This window comes from Sander vitreus, chromosome 15 (assembly GCF_031162955.1).
Source record: "Sander vitreus isolate 19-12246 chromosome 15, sanVit1, whole genome shotgun sequence".
Taxonomy (NCBI): domain Eukaryota; kingdom Metazoa; phylum Chordata; class Actinopteri; order Perciformes; family Percidae; genus Sander; species Sander vitreus.
The window spans coordinates 25,823,636-25,844,100 of record NC_135869.1 but is presented as its reverse complement, the minus strand read 5'-3'; the positions used below and the strand labels follow the sequence as shown (position 1 = coordinate 25,844,100).

Genomic DNA, 20,465 nt, shown 5'->3' with positions numbered 1-20,465 from the left:
CCAATTGATTACATTCCCCTCGGGGCTCAGCTCTTGCTCCCATTGTCCCACTATTGGAAGTTCTCCTATGGACACTTGCATCAGTTTAGCATAAATCCTAGACACCAATCCTCTCGCAGGAAAGATTTGTAATGCTTTTATAGCAGAGCAACTGTTTTATTTTATTGCCACAGCATGGCCTTTGCTAATTGACATTCAACGTAGAAGTCCACGTCTCTCCATTTCATTTGTAATAGCCATGAGCAGGTCTTCCTTCTCACTTCAAAAAGAAAAGTAGAAAAAGTTATTTTTACCTTTTGGAAAACAATCAAAATATCTTTATAGATTTGCCAATGGTTTCATTTACTCTTCAAATCCTTCTCCTTCAAAAAAAAAAAAAAAAGTCACCTTTCCTCCATCTGGCCCTGGTCAACCTCTCTTACTGCTTCTGCCAATGTCATCCTCCTCACCTTTTTCTACTTTTTTTTTCTTAGGCTACTATTATACAGGAATTAGGCCAACTATAATTATTATTATTTTTATTTATTTTTTATTTTTTACCTCTAATTAGTTCCAGTCTGAGGGGGTGAGGTTGGTACGGCCTTACAGTTACGCAATGGTTACATTTAATGGCTCCCTGAGGATACCATGCATATGCTAAACATGGTATCTATTATTTACACATTGACCTTTTTAGTCATTACCAGCTCATTCTGTCCTACTGTTGAAAGCAGCTTTAAGCCGGCAGCTCTCAGGGCGCACAGGTGGACAACTGATGACATAATTGCAACTTTTTTCAGAATCAGCTTTATTGGCCAGGTTTGCGTAGACAAACAAGGGATTTGGCTCCGGCTAACATGAATGACAATAAGCACATATATCTGCATGTAGTGAGTGAAGCTCTCGTGGTCTGGAAGAGGACGCAGCAAGCTTCAAACTAATTAACACTAATTAAACATAAAACATAAATCACGTGACATGATTTATGTTTAATTAGTGTTAATTAGTTTGAGGCTTGCTGCGTCCTCTTCCAGACCACGAGAGCGTCACTACGTGTAGATAGGCTATGTGCTTATTGTCATTGTTCCCCCGTGTCAAAGAAAGGACGTGATATTTCTGAGATCAAACTCGTATGAGCTTAATATCTAAATCCTAAGGAGATGGATTATCATTGTGCAAAACTGTGTTTGATTATTTTACTTTTTGCCGTCACGGCTCAGCCGAAGAAGACCACTCCGGAGCAGCTCGTCCTGCCCAGCGTCAGCTGTTCTTTTGGAAGGATAAGAGCTGTTTTTGGTCCGCAGGTTAAAAGTAATATACACGTTACAGGTGAGATCGCGTTCTTTGTTGCAATCCATTTTTCTAACTTAAATGGATCATGGCAAACAAGGTTGGAATCGTTTTAGTAGCTACGAAGTGCAAATTCCTAAATGTTCACATTTGAACATGTGCATTGAATCCAATAATAGGCTACTGCTAATGTTCTTTGTTGTTGTCTTAGACATTACAGGGGCCAGAATTCCACTGTCTGAAACTGAGGAATACTGTGGAGTGAGACTGGTCAGAAAGAAAAACCAGAACCTCTACCTCTATAGCACATTTGACAGCTGCTATGCACAGATTGAGGTAAATGAAGGGACTGTATGGAAGTTATTGGGTGGGCTGAACATTGTGTTCCTCTTATTTAAAAAGCAAAATCCTCTCCTTGACTAAGGGGAAAATTGCAAAACATTCCACACAATACCTATAAGTTACAAAACACTATTGATTGGTAGAAATAGTGAAACCTTTATTGAAATGGAATACCTTAAAGTTTTCAGCCCCAAACCCAATATTGCAAATGGGCCTCCTATTTTCTGTACATTGAGAAGTCTACAGAAGGGGAATATACAGTACACATGCACTGTGAGTTTGTGTGCACATGTAAATGCAAAAAATGGTGTGTATGACTTCTTCTTCCTAACATCCACATTGTGATGATCTTTGATCCTCAGGGCAGCGAAGTGGTCATACCTTTGCAGGTGCAGCTGACAAGAGGGGATCATTGGTTCAGGGTTAATATCATCTGTCCTTTGATAAAGAGAGACCGTGAGAGGACTCAACTTATCCCAACATGTGAGTGGAGGCTCAACGACACAGTAATGTATTGACTATCTATAGTCGGTGCTCATTTTGTATCCGTTTTCATCAATCAAAACTTCAACTGCTGAATTTTCCTTTGGAGCCTGGTCAGGATTTCTGAATAATTTCTTTACACACAAGTGATGCCATGGGGTGATATTACCTGTCGTGTACAATACATAGTGTTTTGGCTGTTTTTACTGTGCCAGGTTAGAACACTAAACACATAGCTCTTTTCCAGCGCTACCTGGAAATTGTGACACAGAAAAAGCTCTACGAGTGGATTGTGGCCACCAAAGAATTTCTAGCGATGCCTGCTACAAACTGGGATGCTGCTACGACGCTGATGATTTAAACTGCTACTACAGACTCAATGGTAGTATTGGCATTTGTCTTGGCATGTAAAGTACTGTTGGCTTGTAAAGAACTGTTTACATGGAAGGGATTTTGTGATGAGGTACCATAGAAATGAAGTGACCATTTTTAGTTCTATGTGAAGTACATCATTTATCTCTGACATCTCCCTGCAGCCTGCTCTCTGGATGGACACTTTGTGTTCTCAGTAAAGGCCACAGGCACAGACCAGCCCATCGATCCCAGCAGCCTCATAGTCAAAGATCAGCCACAGTGTTCCCCTGTGGTCGCCACCCCAGACATGGCTATTTTCAAGATTGGAGTCATGGACTGTGGTGCAAAGATGAAGGTAATGCTACTTGTCTAGAGTTGGATTCCAAAATAAGATATCTAGAATTTGGACAAAAGAATATATATTTATTGTATCACTGAAATGTCTCTGTTCCACTTTTAAATGATGTCAAACATGATTGATTAAAGCTTTCCTTTTTATTGCATATATTGGCTGCAAGTAGTTGATGCGTATTTGCTTGACTCTGAATCCTTTCTTCTCTGCTCGGCTTTGAGGTGGAAGGAGACATGGAGATCTATGAGGTGGAAGTGGAGGAGCTGCGTACTAAAAGTATAACCAGACATTCTCCATTTAGGTGTGTTCTCTGTACACTGCTGTAAGCTGATGGCTCTGACAGTGATTTTTAGGTAAGAAAAGTGAACTGGTGGTGACATAAGTATGGGGATTTTAGTCTCAAGGTCCAGTGTGAATATGAGGCATCAAAACAGGAATCAAAACAGGCATCAAAACAGCATGCAGCAGACTTGCGGTCCTTGTATGCAGTGACCAACCCACCACCTGTGGTTGCAATGGGAACCATGGGATTGCAGATGAGAATAGCCAAAGGTACTATAAATGGAGAACGGTATGGAATCACTCATTGCATTGTGTCAAGTCTTTAGAACTAATGACTTGTTCCTCTAGATGCATCCTTCACATCCTTCTTTCCTGAGGACCAACTTCCACTGACCTTGCCGCTGCGCGACGCTGCATATGTGGAAATTTCATTCACCCAGCCGCCCCCAGACCCCACACTTTCCTTGCGTGTACAGGATTGCTTTGCCTACCCTTCGTCTAGACACTCTGTGTGGACACTTCTCTATTATGGGTAACGTGGAAGAAAATTACAGCGTCAACCTAAGATGGAAATATTGAAATTATGTTCGAAGGCTGAGCACCTGACCGTTGTTTCTCCCCCTGGATAGATGTCCCAACCCTTTGGATAACATGAGAAGCTCTGTCCCTGTGGACAACCAGGGGAAGACCACCTCCCACTCCCAAGTCAGGAGGTTTGATGTCAAGACTTTTGCCTTCTTGGACCCTGATACGGACCATCCAAGTGTGGATGAAGTAAGGTTATCACATTCACAAATAATATAAATCAATATAAAATGATGATATATGAATGTGTATCTCTGCACACGTGTAATCTCTCACTTAGATTTACTTCTTCTGTTGGGTGGAAATCTGCACAGATGATGTTGACTGTGCACAGCAATGTGCCATCATTAGTGAGTATATTACAGTATGTTTTTCTCCTTGTACACTGTCTGTATGTGCTGTGGATATGCGGTAAACATTTGCCTCTCCTCCCACAGCATCAGAGGAGGGGCAGAGACGGAGAAGAGAGGCAATCACTGAGTTCAACCAGGTCCAGCTGGTCTCTTTAGGGCCACTGGTGCTGGGACGGAACAGCACTGAACTAGAGGACAATCCATGTGTCAAACAGAAGACGAGTAAGTCCTGCTCAGTACAAGACTACAGTTAGCATGTGATGTTATCAATGGCAATACTTGAATTAAATGTGTTTTTTATTTTTTTTCTTCTCTTCCTCAGTGTTTCAGGTGACAGTGTATGTTCTCTCTGGTGTTGGCGCTGCCCTGTTATTGATCCTGCTGTTCACTGTTTGGTCAAGCTTCATAAAGAGGCAGAAGCCAGAAGCAAAGGAAGTTTGTGAAGTACAAGTTGACAGCAAACAATCTCAATAAAACATTTCACCGTGGTATGCATTTAAACTTGTTTTTGTACTTTGATTTTGGTTGATCATAAACTCAAACGCTGTGGTCATTCATTATGGCTTTCATTCTTTTGGTAAAATCAAGGCCAAAACATTGGTTTGAATGGCTCCTAAAGATAGTTTTTTGTAATAGTCCACATCCAAGGCATTCCTCTTCCGGGATTGTTCAGGTTCTGCTGGAAATTCCTCCGGATGTCTTTCATTTCAGCCAGATGTCCGGTACCTTCCGCTTTCTCGGTGTTGTAATTCTAACCTCTGGTGGATTTCTGAGGACTATGGTTAACTGTTCCTCAGATCTCTGCAGGGTAAATCCAGACAGCTAGCTAGACTATCTGTCCAATCTGAGTTTTCTGTTGCACGACTAAAACAACCTTTGAACGTACACATGTTCCACCAAAACAAGTTCCTTCCCGAGGCTATTTTGCAGAGGCTCCGTCCAGCGCATACCGCCGCCCAAGATGATTTTGATTGGTTTAAAGAAATGATTTTACACTGATTTTCCTAAATAGTCGATGCAAATGACAGTCAGTATAATTTTCTTAGGGTGTAAGTCGAATTTCATTGAACAAACCTACGGTGGCCCTGAAGTGCAAATCACAACAGCAAATATGAAAACACAACAGCAAATAGGAAAACACTTCAATAAATCATAAAACACAACGGCAAATAGGAAAACACAACCGCAAACATGAAAACACGACAGCAAATAGGAAAACAAAACGGCATTAACTTCTACCGGAAAAGGTAGGGCCTATCTAGCAGAGGACGGAGCCTCCTAATTGGACAGACGGACTGTCTCTCTGTTAAAAGTAGGCGCTTTTCCGTGTTTTTCACCTCTCCTTTCTGTTAAAAGACAGACAGTCCGTCTGTCCAATCAGGAGGGTCCGTCCTCTACTAGATAGGCCCTACCTTTTCCGGTAGAAGTTAATGCTGTCGTGTTTTCGTATTTGCTGTTGTGATTTGCACTTCAGGGCCACCGTACAAAACACCCAAAAATAAAAAAACTCAAAATGCACTGTTCCAAATTATTATGCACAACAGAGTTTCAAAACATTTTATAGGTTGTAAAGAACTGAAAATGGTCATTTGCTGAATTTGCAGCATTAGGAGGTCATATTTACTGAAATCAAAAGCTATTTCAATCAAACATATCTTAACTCCGTTACATGAAGAGATTTGTGGCTGATTCAGAGCACACATGGGTTCGTGCAGATAAAGGCATAATGAGGAAGGTTTCTGCCAGACAAATTCATCAGATTAAGAGATCAGCTGCTAAAATGCCATTACAAAGCAGCAAACAGGTATTTGATGCTGCTGGTTCCTCTGGAGTCCCGCGAACCTCAAGGTGTAGGATCCTCCAGGTTTGTAGTTGTGCATTAACCTACTATTCGGCCACCCCTAACCAATGCTCACAAGCAGAAACAGTTGCAGTGGGCCCACAAATACATGATGACTAATTTTCAAACAGTCTTTTTTACTGATGAATGCCGTGCAACCCTGGATGGTCCAGATGGATGGAGTAGTGGATGGCCACCATGTCCCAATAAGGCTGCGACGTCAGCAAGGAGGAGGCGGAGTCATGTTTTGGGCTGGAATCATGGGGAGAGAGCTGGTAGGCCCCTTTAGGGTCCCTGAAGGTGTGAAAATAACCTCAGCAAAGTATGAAGAGTTTCTGACTGACCACTTTCTTTCATAGTACAGAAAGAACTGTGCCTTCCGTAGCAGAATCATCTTCATGCATGACAATGCACCATCTCATGCTGCAAAGAATACCTCTGTGTCATAGGCTGCTATGGGCATAAAAGGAGAGAAACTCATGGTGTGACCCCCATCCTCCCCTGACCTCAACCCCATTGAGAACCTTTGGAGCATCCTCAAGCAAAAGATCTACGAGGGTGGGAGACAGTTCGCATCAAAACAGCAGCTCTGGGAGGCTGTTCTGACATCCTGCAAAGAATTTCAAGAATAAATTCTCCATAAACTCACAAGTTCAATGGATGCAAGAATTGTGAAGGTGATATCAAAGAAGGGGTCCTATGTTAACATGGAACCTGCCCTGTTAAGATGGGTTTGATTGAAATAGCTTTTGATTTCAGTAAATATGACCTCCTAATGCTGCAAATTCAGCAAATGACCATTTTCAGTTCTTTACAACCTATAAAATGTTTTGAAACTGTAATAATTTGGAACAGTGCATTTTGAGTTTTTTTTTTTTGAAAAAAATACAGTTTTCATTGGGTGGTTTGTTCAATGAAATTCAACTTACACCCTAACGGACTGTCATTTGCATCGACTATTTAGGAAAATCAGTGTAAAATATAATTTGCATAATCATTTGGAACACACCTTAAACCAGAGCACGTTTTTCCTCCCATCCCAGAATGCTGTGTGGCCTAGCCAGACACAGCGCGGAGGAGGAGGAGGAGGAGGAGGAGGAGGAGGAGGAGGAGGAGGAGGAGGAGGAGGAGGAGGAGGAGGAGGAGGAGGAGGAGGAGGAGGAGGAGGAGGAGGAGGAGGAGGAGGAGGAGGAGGAGGAGGAGGACTGGCAATGCAAGACTAGTTTTTTTTTTTTTTTAATAATACTTGAATTGGCATTGGTACTTTGTCCTGCATGTCACCTTTTTAATCAAATGCTTTCTACCAACAATGATTTCCCAAATGTCCTTCGTCTCTTGTGATGTGCTGGTAATTCAATAATCATGAAAATAAGTCACTCAGAATAATGTTTATTGACACAAAAATAGTCAGGGTTGTAATGTAACTAAAACACACAAAAGCAGTGAAATGAAGAAAGGAAAATCGGAGTAGTTGACTCAGTAAGGTTTGAACTTTCTCTGTGCCCTCAGCAGAGCTATTCTCTGTTTATCCTCCTCGAATTTTTTCCGTAGGTCAGCAATATCTGAAAAAAAGAGCGAAAAAAAAAGTTAATAATAAAGGCATTTTGTTTTTCCAAAGCTTGATGGCTTCTCTTTCTCCTTCAGCAAACGTCGAGGACCAATTCTAGCCTACAGATAGTGAGTCTATATCCATGACTTTCCACTTCCGGGACAGCTCCGATGCTGCCGGACGTCCCTCTTTTCAGCGCATTCTTTGTGTTGGCGTTCTAACCTCCGGTGGATTTCTGAGGACTATGGTCAACTGCTCCTCAGATCTCTGCAGACAGCTAGCTAGACTATCTGTCTAGATCTGAGTTTTCTGTTGCACGACTAAGGCTGTGTTTAGACGGAAACGAGAGAAAACGCAAAAGTGGCGTTGCGTTCTCACTTCTTAGTCCGCCTTTAGACGAGCGTTATGGGGGGGAAATCTGCGTGCATATGGTGACGCAAAAGTGTGTGAAATGCGATCCACCAAGTCTGCGCGTCTGCATAGAACCTTCCTTCTACTTGTCTCCCTCTCTTTCTCCTCTTTCCCTCTCCCTAGTAGCGCGAAGCGAACAACAAAAGCTGACAATTTTGTGTGGACAGACGAGGAGGTGGAGTTATTGCTCCAGACACAGACAGAGACACACAGACACACACACTTTACCCGCAATGGTGGAGCGTTTTTTAAGATTTCCACTCTGGAGGGTGGTTTAACTTTTTTGCGTTTTAAGCCCCAAAAATGCCGTCGGCGTCTAAATGAAAGCCACGTCTGACAAAATATTTTGTCGTTTTCACCCGCGAGCGTATTCGTGTAAACCGGGACTAAAACAACCTTTGAACGTACACGTTCCACCAAAACAAGTTCCTTCCCAAGGCTATTCAGCAGCGGCACTGTGCCTCCGTCCGGCGCCACCCAAGACGATTGTGATTGGTTTAAAGAAATACCAATAAACCAGAGCACGTTTTTTTCCCATCCCGGAATGCTGTGTGGACTAGCCAGACCCTCCTCCGCAGCGCTGTGGAGGAAGGTCTGGCAATGCGAGACTAGCCTCTAGATGACGAATAAACTAAATTGGCAACTTACGTTCTTTCTGTGTGTTTCTGTGCTGCCAGGTGTAGAAGTTCAGGAGCTCCTTCCTTTTCTTCTTCCTCATCTCTTTCTGTAGAGTCCTCTCATTGGCTGCCTCACTGTGGGGGCGGCCCTTGGTGCCCTTGGATCCTCTTGTGACTTTCACCCAGCCCTCTTCATCCTCTTGTTGCTGCTCTGCCTCTTTCCTCTGCCTCTCCGCTTCCTGTGACAGAAACAACAACACGTTGAAGTCACACGGACTAGATGGGTGTGTAATGCTGGAGGAAGAGCTGCAGAATTCTCACCTCCTCTTTCCGCTTGTCATAGCCTTCCATAAAGGAGTCGACTATTTGTTGCAGTTTGTCCGGATTAATAATAGACTCTGTGTACTGCTGAATCCATTCTGGAGTAAGAAAGAGCAACAAATAACATAAAAAAAAACAAAGTAAGACTTTTGTTCTGTGTTTGAATATGTTTGATCAACAAGAATCTGACTCACACTGAAACTGCGATACTACAGTAGAGTCATATTTAACGGTCCTATGACATGCTGCTTTTGGATGCTTTTATATAGGCCTTAGTGGTCCCCTAATACTGTATCTGAAGTCTCTTTTATATAGGCCTTAGTGGTCCCCTAATACTGTATCTGAAGTCTCTTTTATATAGGCCTTAGTGGTCCCCTAATACTGTATCTGAAGTCTCTTTTATATAGGCCTTAGTGGTCCCCTAATACTGTATCTGAAGTCTCTTTTATATAGACCTTAGTGGTCCCCTAATACTGTATCTGAAGTCTCTTTTATATAGGCCTTAGTGGTCCCCCTAATACTGTATCTGAAGTCTCTTTTATATAGGCCTTAGTGGTCCCCTAATACTGTATCTGAAGTCTCTTTTATATAGACCTTAGTGGTCCCCTAATACTGTATCTGAAGTCTCTTTTATATAGACCTTAGTGGTCCCCTAATACTGTATCTGAAGTCTCTTTTATATAGGCCTTAGTGGTCCCCTAATACTGTATCTGAAGTCTCTTTCCCGAAATTCAGCTTTGGTGCAGAATTCAGCCACTAGAGCCAGTCCCACAATGAGCTTTCCTTAGGATGTGCCATTTCTGTGTCTGTAGCTTTAAATGCTATTGAGGAGGAGAGAGGGGGGGGGCAAGGTGGAGGGTGGGGGTGTGGCCTTGACCAACTGCCACTTCGCTTGTTTACAAGCCATGATGTCTCTCTCTCTCTCTCTCATGGGTGGGCCAAATTCTCTGGGCGGACAAAGCAGAGAAAGGGGAGGTAACCTTTCCCCTTATGACGTCATAAAGGGAAGATTCCAGATCGGCCCATCTGAGCTTTCATTTTCTCAAAGGCAGAGCAGGATACCCAGGGCTCGGTTTACACCTATCACCATTTCTAGCCACTGGGGGACCATAGGCAGGCTGGGGGAACTCATATTAATGTTAAAAAACCTCATAAAGTGAAATGTTCATGCCATGGGACCTTTAAAAGCTATTAAAAAAACCTTGCATTAATAAAAAATGAATGCATCACTGTAGCGTCACTCACTCTGCACTCCTGTCTTCACTGGACGCTGCTCTGTGCAGACCACCAAAGAGACATCATGTGGGTGTGATTTAGCTGCTCTTAAACTGGAGGAGTTTTCGAACACAACGTAGCCAACTCTAAAACCCTGGAAAGGACAAACGTTGAAAAATGCCGTGAAATATACGGTACATAACAAGTACAGTTCATTTTTGTTCATGGTGTTAATAGCAGAAAGAGCTCAGCAGCAATGCAGCCAACCTGTTTTGCAACTGGTTTAAAGAACCTGGACAGCTTGGGTCCAGAGTCCTGGAAGGAGCCCGGGTGGTCCCTCAACTCCACGGACTGAACACAGCCAAACTGTGAGAACAACTCTCTGACAACACCCTGAAACACAAACAGCAGGAGAAAAATGAGCTCTGAGCTCTGCGAATGACAGTCGGAAACAGTTTTCTTTTTTAACAACATACAAAACATTAAATTCGCAACATAATTCTGGACCCTGTAGAAAGGCATTCTCTATGAGCCCCTCCCCGCATCCAGAGCTAGTCATTCTAGCATCTTTTTGTACTCATGCTGCGTTCATGCCACCTGGGAATATCAGGGACTGCCCCCGTGGTTACGTTGTTTTTCCGACTGCCAGCGTTCACATGGTCGGGATGCGTGTTCTTCTTCTTCTGTTATATTGGCGTTTGGCATAACAACTTGTTGCATGACTGCCACCAAATGTTGGCCGTAGCCTAGAGCATCAGGTGTGTGAGAACATGAAGGCCACAATAACAAAAGATTTGTGGCTGTTTTCTTATATGAGCATAGAAACAGCACATGGACAGGTGTTTGTTTGTGTATGGACCGACCATGTGATACAATGACAATGATAAGGTGCTATGGTAGAGTGTGTGAACAGTGGAGGGACTTAACAGTGCAATAGCTTATTAAATATGAACTATGACTATGAAAAGACAAGAATGTAAACACAATAGAATTGCTTAAGAACAATATATAACAGGGAATAGGTTATAAGATGCATATGTTATGTTATGACCACAGTCCAGATTGTGTAGGGCTAATATATTGGCAGTTAGCTATTGATTGAGTCATAGCTACATTTACACTGTACCTCTGAGCAGTACGGGGGGATGTTGAGGACGAATAAAGTCCGGTCCAGCGGCCTGTGTGAACTCTTCTCTGCTCGGACTTTGTGCTCTTTCACATACAGCTTGTGCTGCGCAACGCTGTCGGAACTAAACTGTAAGGACAGCTCTGCGAAGAGAGACAGAAAAAAGATCAAGCTAAAGCCAACACATCACTCGGTACAGCAACTCTGATACGTAGTAATCACCAATCAAGAAAAACGAGACAAGAACAAGTTCTGTTCGAGGATAAATCAGTATTATAGCAAAATAGGTATATTAATATTCTTAGTTTTGTCGATTTATACCTGTAAATCCTCCAGGAATAATACAAGGCTGGCTACTGGCATGTTTCTTCTTGGACGGCGCCATTTTTGGTGTGACCTTTCACACCGGAAGTGTAACTAAAACCAAGTACGTAGTAGATGTTATTTTGTTTTTCCTTTCAAATAAATACAAACAATAGTTTTATGTTTACGGACTGTGATGACTGAATATTTGTGAATTGAATTCTAATAAAAAAAATACAAACACACAACTCAAATCACATAACAATTTTAACAAAAAATACTATATATATATATTTACCAGTGACATATTTCAAGGATTTCCAAATACAGCCATTTCGCCAAAAATGTTTTATTACTTTGTGTATATGTTACATAAAGATTGCAAAGTACTTTATTACCGTTTTCAGCAAAACCATAAAGGTTGTACAAAAAGTAAATCTGAAGAAATCTGCTAAAATTACATTATCAGTAATTGTTAATTATTTAACGATATCTCAGTTTTTTATTAGATATACTGTATATTTTTTGAACGTTTAGTTTAATTTGGAGCACATCAAAAAATAATTTCATATTACTTTTAAAGATTATTATTTTGGGCATTTTTGGGCCTTTATTTTCACTTAACAGCTGAAGACATGAAGGGGGGAGAGAGGGAGAATGACATGCAGCAAAGGGCCGCAGGTTGGAGCCGAACCTGCAGCCGCTGCGTCGAGGAGCAAACCCCCACACATTGTGCGCCCGCTCTACCAACTGAGCTAACTCGGCCACACAAATTTCATATTACTTCTGGCTGTAAAAGAAAAGTAGCAATCTAAATTTCAAAGCTAAAGGTAAATTATTAAAATTAGGAGTCTAAAAATAGGGACAACTGCGATAGCAATTTTAAGAAAGACTAAATGCTGTGGGTCAGTCCAGCATTCAGGCTGATCTCTAGAGAAATACATCATCATCATCATCATGGCATGGCATGCAGGGAAAGAAGAGTCTCAGACAACATCTACAAAGCTAAATATTTAATGGCGACATTTCACAGACATATCTGACCTCTCTAGTCTCTTGACTGAAATAGCAAGAAAGCAACAGAAAGTAATTTACAGTCTTTGAACAAATCAAGTGTAATGTATACTAGGAGGAATTAAAACATACTGCTTCAAAACTGGACAACCAAGTAAAACCAGTTACAAACTGAGCACACAAGAATCTGGATGCTACAAGGCTGGTAAAAAACAAAAACTAAATATATCAACATGATGACCGTTTGAAAACTGGTTTTCTAGTATTATAGTTTCTCCACAAGTGTTTCATCATGTTGGCTAGGAATACCTCTTTTCAGGTTGATGTTGGTGAGAGTTGGAGCAAAGATTTGCTAAAGACAACTTTCTTTGTCCCGCCTAATCAGATAGATATGGCATCTAATGTATTGTGCGTTTTTTTCCCCCCTATCTTTGTTTGGTCTTTATTCCGTTTTATTTCTATGGTCTGTGCGCACCCAGATGTGTGGATGTACAAAGTCTTTAACATAACGCATCTCTCAATGACAATGCTGCTCGGTGTCTGCCAATTAGATTTTTTATGTCTTTCTTCTGCACTCAGTCATTAACTAGAGTATTAAAAGAAAAACATTCAAATGACGGAAAAAAAAATAAAAATAATTGATTTGATATACCCCACCACATTGGATTAAAACAACAAATCACAACACACTTCCTTCCACTAGTCCATCCCAGAAACAAACGGGTAACATATGGATACCCCAAAACCATGATTTTGCGTATCCACGATTTCCCGTTCAGAGAAGTCATGAATATCAAATGTGTAAAAATCAGTTTCAAGAGAGAATGTGGGCTGCCTGCTGTCAAGGTGAAACACTGAGAATGCACTAATATGTATATGAACAGACGCTCTTATTCACACTAGACATGAGCTATATCTTGATGCGAAAGGCAGTGGCCTGTGAGCTGGGGGGCTCAGTGGTGGAGGTGGACTGTGCGGTGGACTTGAACAGAGCTTTGAGGATGGTCTGAGGGTCAACCTCTGGAGTAGGCTGAGAGGAGGCTCGCTGACCGAAAGGGCGAGTCAAAGAGGGCGGCAGACCTTTCTTTGTACTGCTGCCTGGAGTGTCACTGAGCCTCCTGTAGGAGTCAAAAAGAGAACGTCACATGATCATAAAAAGGCATAAAACAAAATGCAGGGTTACACATTCAATAAATTCTGTGTATAATCTTTTTTTTTATTATAGCTTCATGCAAAAAGATATTACATTTGTTAGACTCAGACTTTATAATATTAATGGACAGAGCATGTGTGACGTCACCCATTGGTTTGTGGAGATCTGCTATGAGTTACGGGTGCAGCCATCCTGGTTGTGGATGTGAGCAATTTTAATAATAATAATAAATAATTTAATGGTCCGAATAAGTGACAAAATAACGCCAACATGTTCCTATTTACATGTTGTGATTTGTATAGTCACAGTGTGTACAAATAAGGTCACATGACACACAGCCATCTTCTAACCGTATATAAACTGGGAACTATATTCTCAGAAGGCGAAGCACTGCTGATCTGCTCTGGGCTTCTCAGGTGCTGCAAAGCATATCACTCCGCCCAAGTAGCAGTGCTTTGCCTGTCTGAGAATATAGTTCCCAGTATGTATACGGTTAGAAGATGGCTGTGTGTCATGTGACCTTGTTATTTGTACTCGCTGTGACTATACAAATCACAACATGTAAATAGGAACATGTTGGCGTTATTTTGCCACTTATTGAGAGCAGTAGGCTAGATGGAGCCGGTTACCTCCAGAATCTGTGCTAAGCTAGGCTACCGGTGGAGCCGTCTGACAGAGTTACAACACGCACAGAGATGAGAAGGGTATGTATGGTCTTATCTAACTCTGGGGATTACGGTGAATAAGCTACAGTACCAATAAGTCGGCGTAATAAATCAAGTGAGAAGTGGGTCACTTTCTCATAGACTTCTAAAGAAACCGACCTCCTTTTGCAACCGCATGTGTCGCCCCCTGCAGGAATTCAGATAGAAAGCAGGTTTAAGGCACTTCCGCATTTGCAGTACTTCACCGAACCGGATGCTTTGTCCATTAATATTATACAGTCTATGTTAGACTTGAATGTAAAGTGAAAGCCACAAACACAGCAACAGCCAATGGCATTCACATTTTAATGTGAAGCTAAACTTAATTACATCAAATTTGTATCAAAAAGTATTGTGAGTGGTCAAATGACTGACTAATCCAATCACAAAATGTATTCTGTCTGAGTAACTGCTTCATCAGAGGCAGCTCAAAGAACCACTTGCCAAAACACGCAAATGCTTTTTCAAATAAGATAGTGAACAAAGGCTGCCTGGAGTATTTGCAAACTGAATATAAGCAATGTCAATAATAATGAATGGTTAGCATGAAGTTCAGTCACAGCTCATAGGAAATATGTGGATGTAAACACAGTCAACTACAGATTCATTTGAAATGAAGGACTGAAGCCCTGCAGGACCACTTACAATAGAATGGGCTGATCAGAAGTGATGACATTTCCCTGAATATGAAGGTTACACTTCATGGGTTGACCTAGGGGGAGAAACAAAGAAAAAATAAATAAAAAACAAAACAAAAACAAACTCATCTAACTTGGCTGTCCTTTAGTTCAACAAAGACATTTTGTTTCAACAAACGTATACAATGATGTCCCTAACCAGCAAACTCAGTACCGTAGGCATTGACCTGCACACAAAACAGAAGCTAGTGCCCAAAACCCAGAGAGCCATTTGATGTGCGTCCTTGCTACCGGCACTCACCGTCCAGGCAGCGATTGTTGTACTTCCTGTATGCGCTCACGGCATCCTCTTTACGCACAAACACCACTTCAGCCACGCCCACCTTCACCAGCCGTGCTCGCTTCAAGGCCCCGCACACACAGAACAGTTCCTGTGGACAAATGGATGGGGGGGGGGGGAGAAGGGGAGTACAAACACACACACCAAATGAGTCAATTTAGCACCACAGCACTCAGCACATCATTGAACATCAAACATAACAAAAAGGTTCTTGGCAATCAGTGTGATTTACTCACAACTATGTCTTCCTCAGTGACCCGGGGGTGCAGGTTGTTCACTGTTATTTTTGTCCCCTCCAAAGGACTAAAAGTAGGCTAGAAAGAAGTACGAAAAAAAAACCCCACATGATCAAGCATATGCAAGGAAAACGTGTGCAAGCATACAAGTATCTAGCAATGAAAATTACACTGAATAATATTACGTGGAGACAAGTAAAAAAGGTAGGGATGGAGTGCATCAGGGTGGGAAATTAACTGCCCAATTTCACCAGCCACTTATATTTTTTTACCAGCCACTTTTTCCGGAATTCAAATATATAAAAGAAAGTGCACTAGCATATTTTGAATGGCTTCAAAACATTATTTTTTATTATTAATGCAAAGTGATGTGGAAAAAAAAGCCTGCGAGACCATGGTAAAATTGTGTTTTGGTCAGTTTGGTCATATTCTGATCGTAACATGAAGAGAATATCGGTTGAACCACAGTTCTGCACTGACTATCTTGTATGATTATCTTTGAAGCAGGAGCTTACGAGGATGCCCTGAACGCAGCACGAGTCCCGTTCCTGTAGAGACTCCGGTCCCATTCTTACACCGACTCGGGCTCCATGTTGTTCCGAGAGCCACGGAGCGAACAAGTGCCCTGGCCGAAAACTCTCACGTTGCAACTCTGTGTGTGTGAAAAGTAAAGAGTGTGTGTGCGCGTGAGAGAGTGTTTTGACCCTGCGAAAGAAGATGGCAGACTACCCGGACGACACCGGAGCTCGAGCCCTGCTCGCTTTACAGCCGGCACCATGCAGTCCCGTGCGCGTCGCGGTGACCTCGCACTCCTGTCACCAGCCCTCGCTTGCCCTCTTGGGTCCTCCGTTGATGGAAGCCCCATTTCACGGCGAGACCTGCAGATCAACTTCGACGAGGCGAGCGGATTCTCCCCCCGGTGCTTGGGCAAGAATGGAGTGTTTGTTTTAAGTAGTAACCAATCAAAATATGTTTTACAATCCACGCGCCACTTTGAAAAAGTATCCGCCATTGGCTGGTGGTGGGTGCCAATTCCCCACCCTGGAGTGCATACTGAGCTACAGATGCAAATCGGGAATGTTTACCTGAGGGGGAGCAGGAGCTGTTGTGGTGGCTTCTGCTGGGCTTTGCTGGAGAGTCCTGGAGACTGGCTGAAGGGCTGCAGCTGAGGACCGGGTAGCAGCCATGCTGGTGTTGGGTCGGGTGGGGGCCACAGGCACAGGAGGACGTGGGGCTGTGTAAGCATCATTTTTAACCACCTTGGTGATTGGGGCTGACATGGAGAATGTGGAGCCCACTGTACCAGGCTGTATGAAATAAACAAATTGAAAAGAAGAGTTCAATGAAGGAAACAAGACACTAGTTGCGCAATAATTTAAGTTTGTGTTTGAGTCTCTGTGCCGATTTCTGCAGGTCAGCTGTCATAAAGCAGTTCTTACCCGTGATTGTAGCATATTATTAGCCGTAGTGATCTTTATTTGTTTACTGTGGGGGCCATCATGCTCATTTGAGAGAGGCTGTGGGAAACAAAATAATATATTTTAATACTATGTTTTACAATGTTAGCCAGTATACGAGGGAAACGTTGGGTTCTCTTTCAGAGGAATATTTTTGTCATCAAAAGTTGACGACTCATGTTCACAGCTCTACCTGTGAAGCTGCACGTATTCCAGCCGACATCCCCGCTCCTACTGGACGTTGCTGTGGGGGAAAAAAGCATCAAACCGTACAGTAAGCATGTCAGCGTGGTTTTACACTTCAACAAAGGTTGTGTCACTGATCTTCCAAGAACAAAGTAACTAATTTAACCTCACCTGGATGGTCTTGGTTATTTTTAGGGGTGGTGTGACAGATGCCTGTGTCCCTCCAATGCTCCTCTTGAGGCTCAGTCTATCACGAGCATCCATCATTCTTTTATTATTGCTTAGCTGTGGTGTTACACTGCCCCTCACACTCAGTCCTCCTTGAACATTCGGTCCAAACTGCCTCGAGTTCACACCGGCAAGATCGTTGTTGGTGTGTATCTGTATCTGCGGCACAAGTGTCTGGCTCTGCAGATGGTGTGTTACTGCCGTCTTTTGTGCGATATGTGCAGGGACACTGAACTGATTCTGCCCCTGTTTGCGTGAGTTGATCATCTGACGGGCATCCTGCACTCCTCCTGCTCCTGAACCACCTCCTGCTGCTGCTGCTGCTCCTCCCCCTGCCACGGATTTTAAAGCGAGCATCCTTCTGACCCAGCTTTTCTCTGGCATCTTTCACATGAAAAGCTGAGAGAATAAAAAGGAAGAAGATTGGGGGTGAATTTAGTATTAATCCCCAAAAACCTCCTGATCAGTTGGCTTTCACTAAATATAAGGCACAAGTAAACTTAGGCAATAATGTCCTTACCTGCGCCTCCTCCAAGCCGCTGTCTGACATCATTAGCTCCAATCTTTTGGCGAGCGTCAAAACTCTTGCCAACTCCTCCAGCACCCCGTCCAAACATGGGTCTGACAAAGAAAAACAAAGTTTCTTTAAAATGGTCCCACAATGTGAAAAGTCAAGTTTTTATGGCTTTATTGATTATAAAGCAGGTTTGAGGTGCTGTATAAATACGGTGAAAGTATCAAAACACCCAATCCACAGAGAAATGCACACAACCTGTATTCGTAATCTGTGACTGTTGCATTCCATTCTCTAAAAACTCTGAACAAAGCCTCTCTCATCGGTTTCAATTAGTATCATAAATTGTAACACTGTTTTCCTTCCTGAAAATGTATCTGCGTGGTCCCCCAGTGGCTAGAAATGGTGATAGGTGTAAACCGAGCCCTGGGTATCCTGCTCTGCCTTTGAGAAAATGAAAGCTCAGATGGGCCGTTCTAAAATCTCCTCCTTATGACGTCATAAGGGGAAAGGTTACCGCTCCTTTCTCTGCTTTGCCCACCCAGAGAATTCGGCCCGCCCATGAGAAAGAGAGAGACATCATGGCTTGCAAATAAGCAAAGTGGCAGTTGGTCAAGGCCACACCCCCACCCTCCACCTTGCCCCCCCCCCTCTCTCCTCCTCAATAGCATTTAAAGCTAGAGACACAGAAATGGCACATCCTAAGGAAAGCTCATTGTGGGACTGGCTCTAGTGGCTGTAATTCTGCACCAAGGCTGAATTTAGGGAAAGAGACTTCAGATACAGTATTAGGGGACCACTAAGGTCTATATAAAAGATACTTCAGATACAGTATTAGGGGACCACTAAGGCCTATATAAAAGAGACTTCAGATACAGTATTAGGGGACCACTAAGGTCTATATAAAAGAGACTTCAGATACAGTGTTAGGGGACCACTGAGGCCTATATAAAAGAGTCCAAAAAGCAGCAGGTCATAGGACCTTTAAAGAGACAGGTGCTAATACATTTCAGACAGAGGGTGAATACAGGTATATTCATTCAGACAGGATGAGAAAAATAGTGTTTTTTGAACATTAAAGCATGTAAACAAGTATCAACCTGAAAATGAGCTTAATATGGGACCTTTAAGTTCATCAATGGTAACGTTACTACAACAGCCATTGGGATTGTGAATACATTGCTCCATTCCACATTTGTGGAAGTGTTTTATATTTTGACCGTAACAAAAAAAGCAAAGTAAATTGTATTACTTCTTTCATAAAACACATTTAATGGCTGTCGCACTGGGCTGGGCCTTGCTATTTGCACAGACAATAAGACAATATATTAGCTTCGGTACTTGCTCACATAATACTTGAGGAGGGACCATAATAAGAGGTTCTTAAATATTTGTTTAAACGAGCCGCCACCTTGGTTTAACCCAGTGCTTCCAGCAACCGCATTAGCTAAGTGCAAACATAAATATTAGCTTGCTAACTAGCTTAGCCTGGCGAGTAAAGCTACCAACATAAGCAAACTGCACGCAGCTCTTTCCATTTGTGCGTTGTCGCGACTACTAAACCTTAGTTTGGTTCAAATTTGAGTTTGGTTGCTAACCCATATTTAACAAATTTTAGCGATGAATGGCTTCAGACATAAAGGCCTACAGCTAGTTTACAGCTTAGCCTCGCTTTAACGATTCAACGTTACTCGCCGTTTGCTGTTATTATGGACTAACGTTAGCTAGCTAGCTACCAAGAGCTCTCAATTCGCGTTATGCTTTTAGAAATGTTATTACAAGTTGCTAAGTCCTTAATACGCGAACATTCCTTTGTGCATTTATAGTTTCAATACCGTTTTGCTGGTGCCTTGAGGTTAATACCGCGCTGTCGTATCACTTCATCCAAAGAGACGTCTGCCATTTTCTCACAATGCCTCACAGCGCATGCGTGCATGAGAAGTTTTAGCCAGGGCTACGGAAAGCGATTTGGGTCAGAATGCAATGAGTGGTTTTTTTTTCCGTACAGTTAATTCTATTATTTGGAAAATTCCACAATCACAAGAAAAAAATGGGCGGACTCCAAACCAAACTTTGGACATTTTATCAAGAACTGCATCAATATGGCAACACTATAAGAAAACTTAAAAATAAGAAGGCAATTATGACTAATTTTGTATTTAATACATTTCTCATAGAGCAATGATACATTGATTTGAATGTGTGGATATTGTTTGTGTGTACATAGTGCTGATTAAATAGATTTGTTCTTTAACTTTTGGATAATTATTTAAATGCACAATGCCATCTATATTTAATGCAGCACTTCTGATCAAAAGTATTACAAATGTAATAATAATACACAGGCTTGTTGAACTTGTATTGCACATATTAGACTAAAACTTTATAAATTAGAAGTGTTGTATGCAGTGATTTGGCTGGTCTTGAAGGACTGCAATACATTTTGCAAGCCACCAGATGTCCCTGTGTTTGCTGTGTTCAGTTTGCAGCCCCATATCTTCGAATTTTTTTCAGCACAAATAGAAATACATCTTAAACGCTTTATTGGCCCATCTCCATTGTTTTATTGTCATCGTATGTTGGCCATGGGCTT

At 42.2% G+C, this 20,465-nt stretch overlaps 3 protein-coding genes across 3 annotated transcripts; 1 reads left to right on the top strand and 2 right to left on the bottom strand.

Annotated features, from left to right (window-relative positions):
* Positions 1–1,139: 1,139 nt before the first annotated feature.
* Positions 1,140–4,494, top strand: LOC144529759 (zona pellucida sperm-binding protein 4-like). The gene is made up of 12 exons (XM_078269034.1): positions 1,140–1,308; positions 1,481–1,605; positions 1,974–2,094; positions 2,342–2,476; positions 2,631–2,803; positions 3,022–3,101; positions 3,198–3,352; positions 3,431–3,614; positions 3,712–3,856; positions 3,948–4,017; positions 4,105–4,242; positions 4,343–4,494. The coding sequence occupies exons 1-12, from the start codon at positions 1,140–1,142 to the stop codon at positions 4,492–4,494; spliced, it is 1,647 nt and encodes a 548-aa protein (XP_078125160.1).
* Positions 4,495–7,233: 2,739 nt separating this feature from the next.
* Positions 7,234–11,499, bottom strand: rrp7a (ribosomal RNA processing 7 homolog A). The gene is made up of 7 exons (XM_078270330.1): positions 11,421–11,499; positions 11,100–11,242; positions 10,241–10,366; positions 10,004–10,127; positions 8,759–8,856; positions 8,469–8,676; positions 7,234–7,422 (listed from the first exon to the last, which is right to left on the bottom strand). Exons 1-7 carry the CDS (start codon positions 11,482–11,484, stop codon positions 7,337–7,339), a joined length of 849 nt encoding a protein of 282 aa, XP_078126456.1. The 5' UTR covers positions 11,485–11,499; the 3' UTR covers positions 7,234–7,336.
* Positions 11,500–12,400: 901 nt separating this feature from the next.
* poldip3 (polymerase (DNA-directed), delta interacting protein 3) lies at positions 12,401–19,812 on the bottom strand. Its single transcript, XM_078269685.1, is given in 11 exon segments — positions 12,401–13,534; positions 14,919–14,985; positions 15,213–15,342; positions 15,488–15,565; positions 16,573–16,794; positions 16,927–17,004; positions 17,138–17,188; positions 17,302–17,685; positions 17,687–17,757; positions 17,879–17,979; positions 19,708–19,812. Coding segments are annotated over 11 exon segments (1,491 nt in total). The 5' UTR covers positions 19,809–19,812; the 3' UTR covers positions 12,401–13,326.
* Positions 19,813–20,465: the final 653 nt, after the last annotated feature.

Excerpts from the sequence above, each read along its gene's own strand:
- LOC144529759 (XM_078269034.1), top strand. The coding sequence starts at position 1,140 with ATGGATTATCATTGTGCAAAACTGTGTTTGATTATTTTACTTTTTGCC. Across the intron at positions 2,095-2,341 it reads GACTCAACTTATCCCAACAT|CGCTACCTGGAAATTGTGAC; the intron begins GTGAGTGGAGGC and ends GCTCTTTTCCAG. Across the intron at positions 3,353-3,430 it reads GCAGATGAGAATAGCCAAAG|ATGCATCCTTCACATCCTTC; the intron begins GTACTATAAATG and ends TTGTTCCTCTAG.
- rrp7a (XM_078270330.1), bottom strand. The coding sequence starts at position 11,484 with ATGGCGCCGTCCAAGAAGAAACATGCCAGTAGCCAGCCTTGTATTATT. Across the intron at positions 10,367-11,099 it reads TCCCCCCGTACTGCTCAGAG|GGTGTTGTCAGAGAGTTGTT; the intron begins GTACAGTGTAAA and ends TTTGTGTTTCAG. Across the intron at positions 8,857-10,003 it reads AGTGAAGACAGGAGTGCAGA|AATGGATTCAGCAGTACACA; the intron begins GTGAGTGACGCT and ends TTCTTACTCCAG.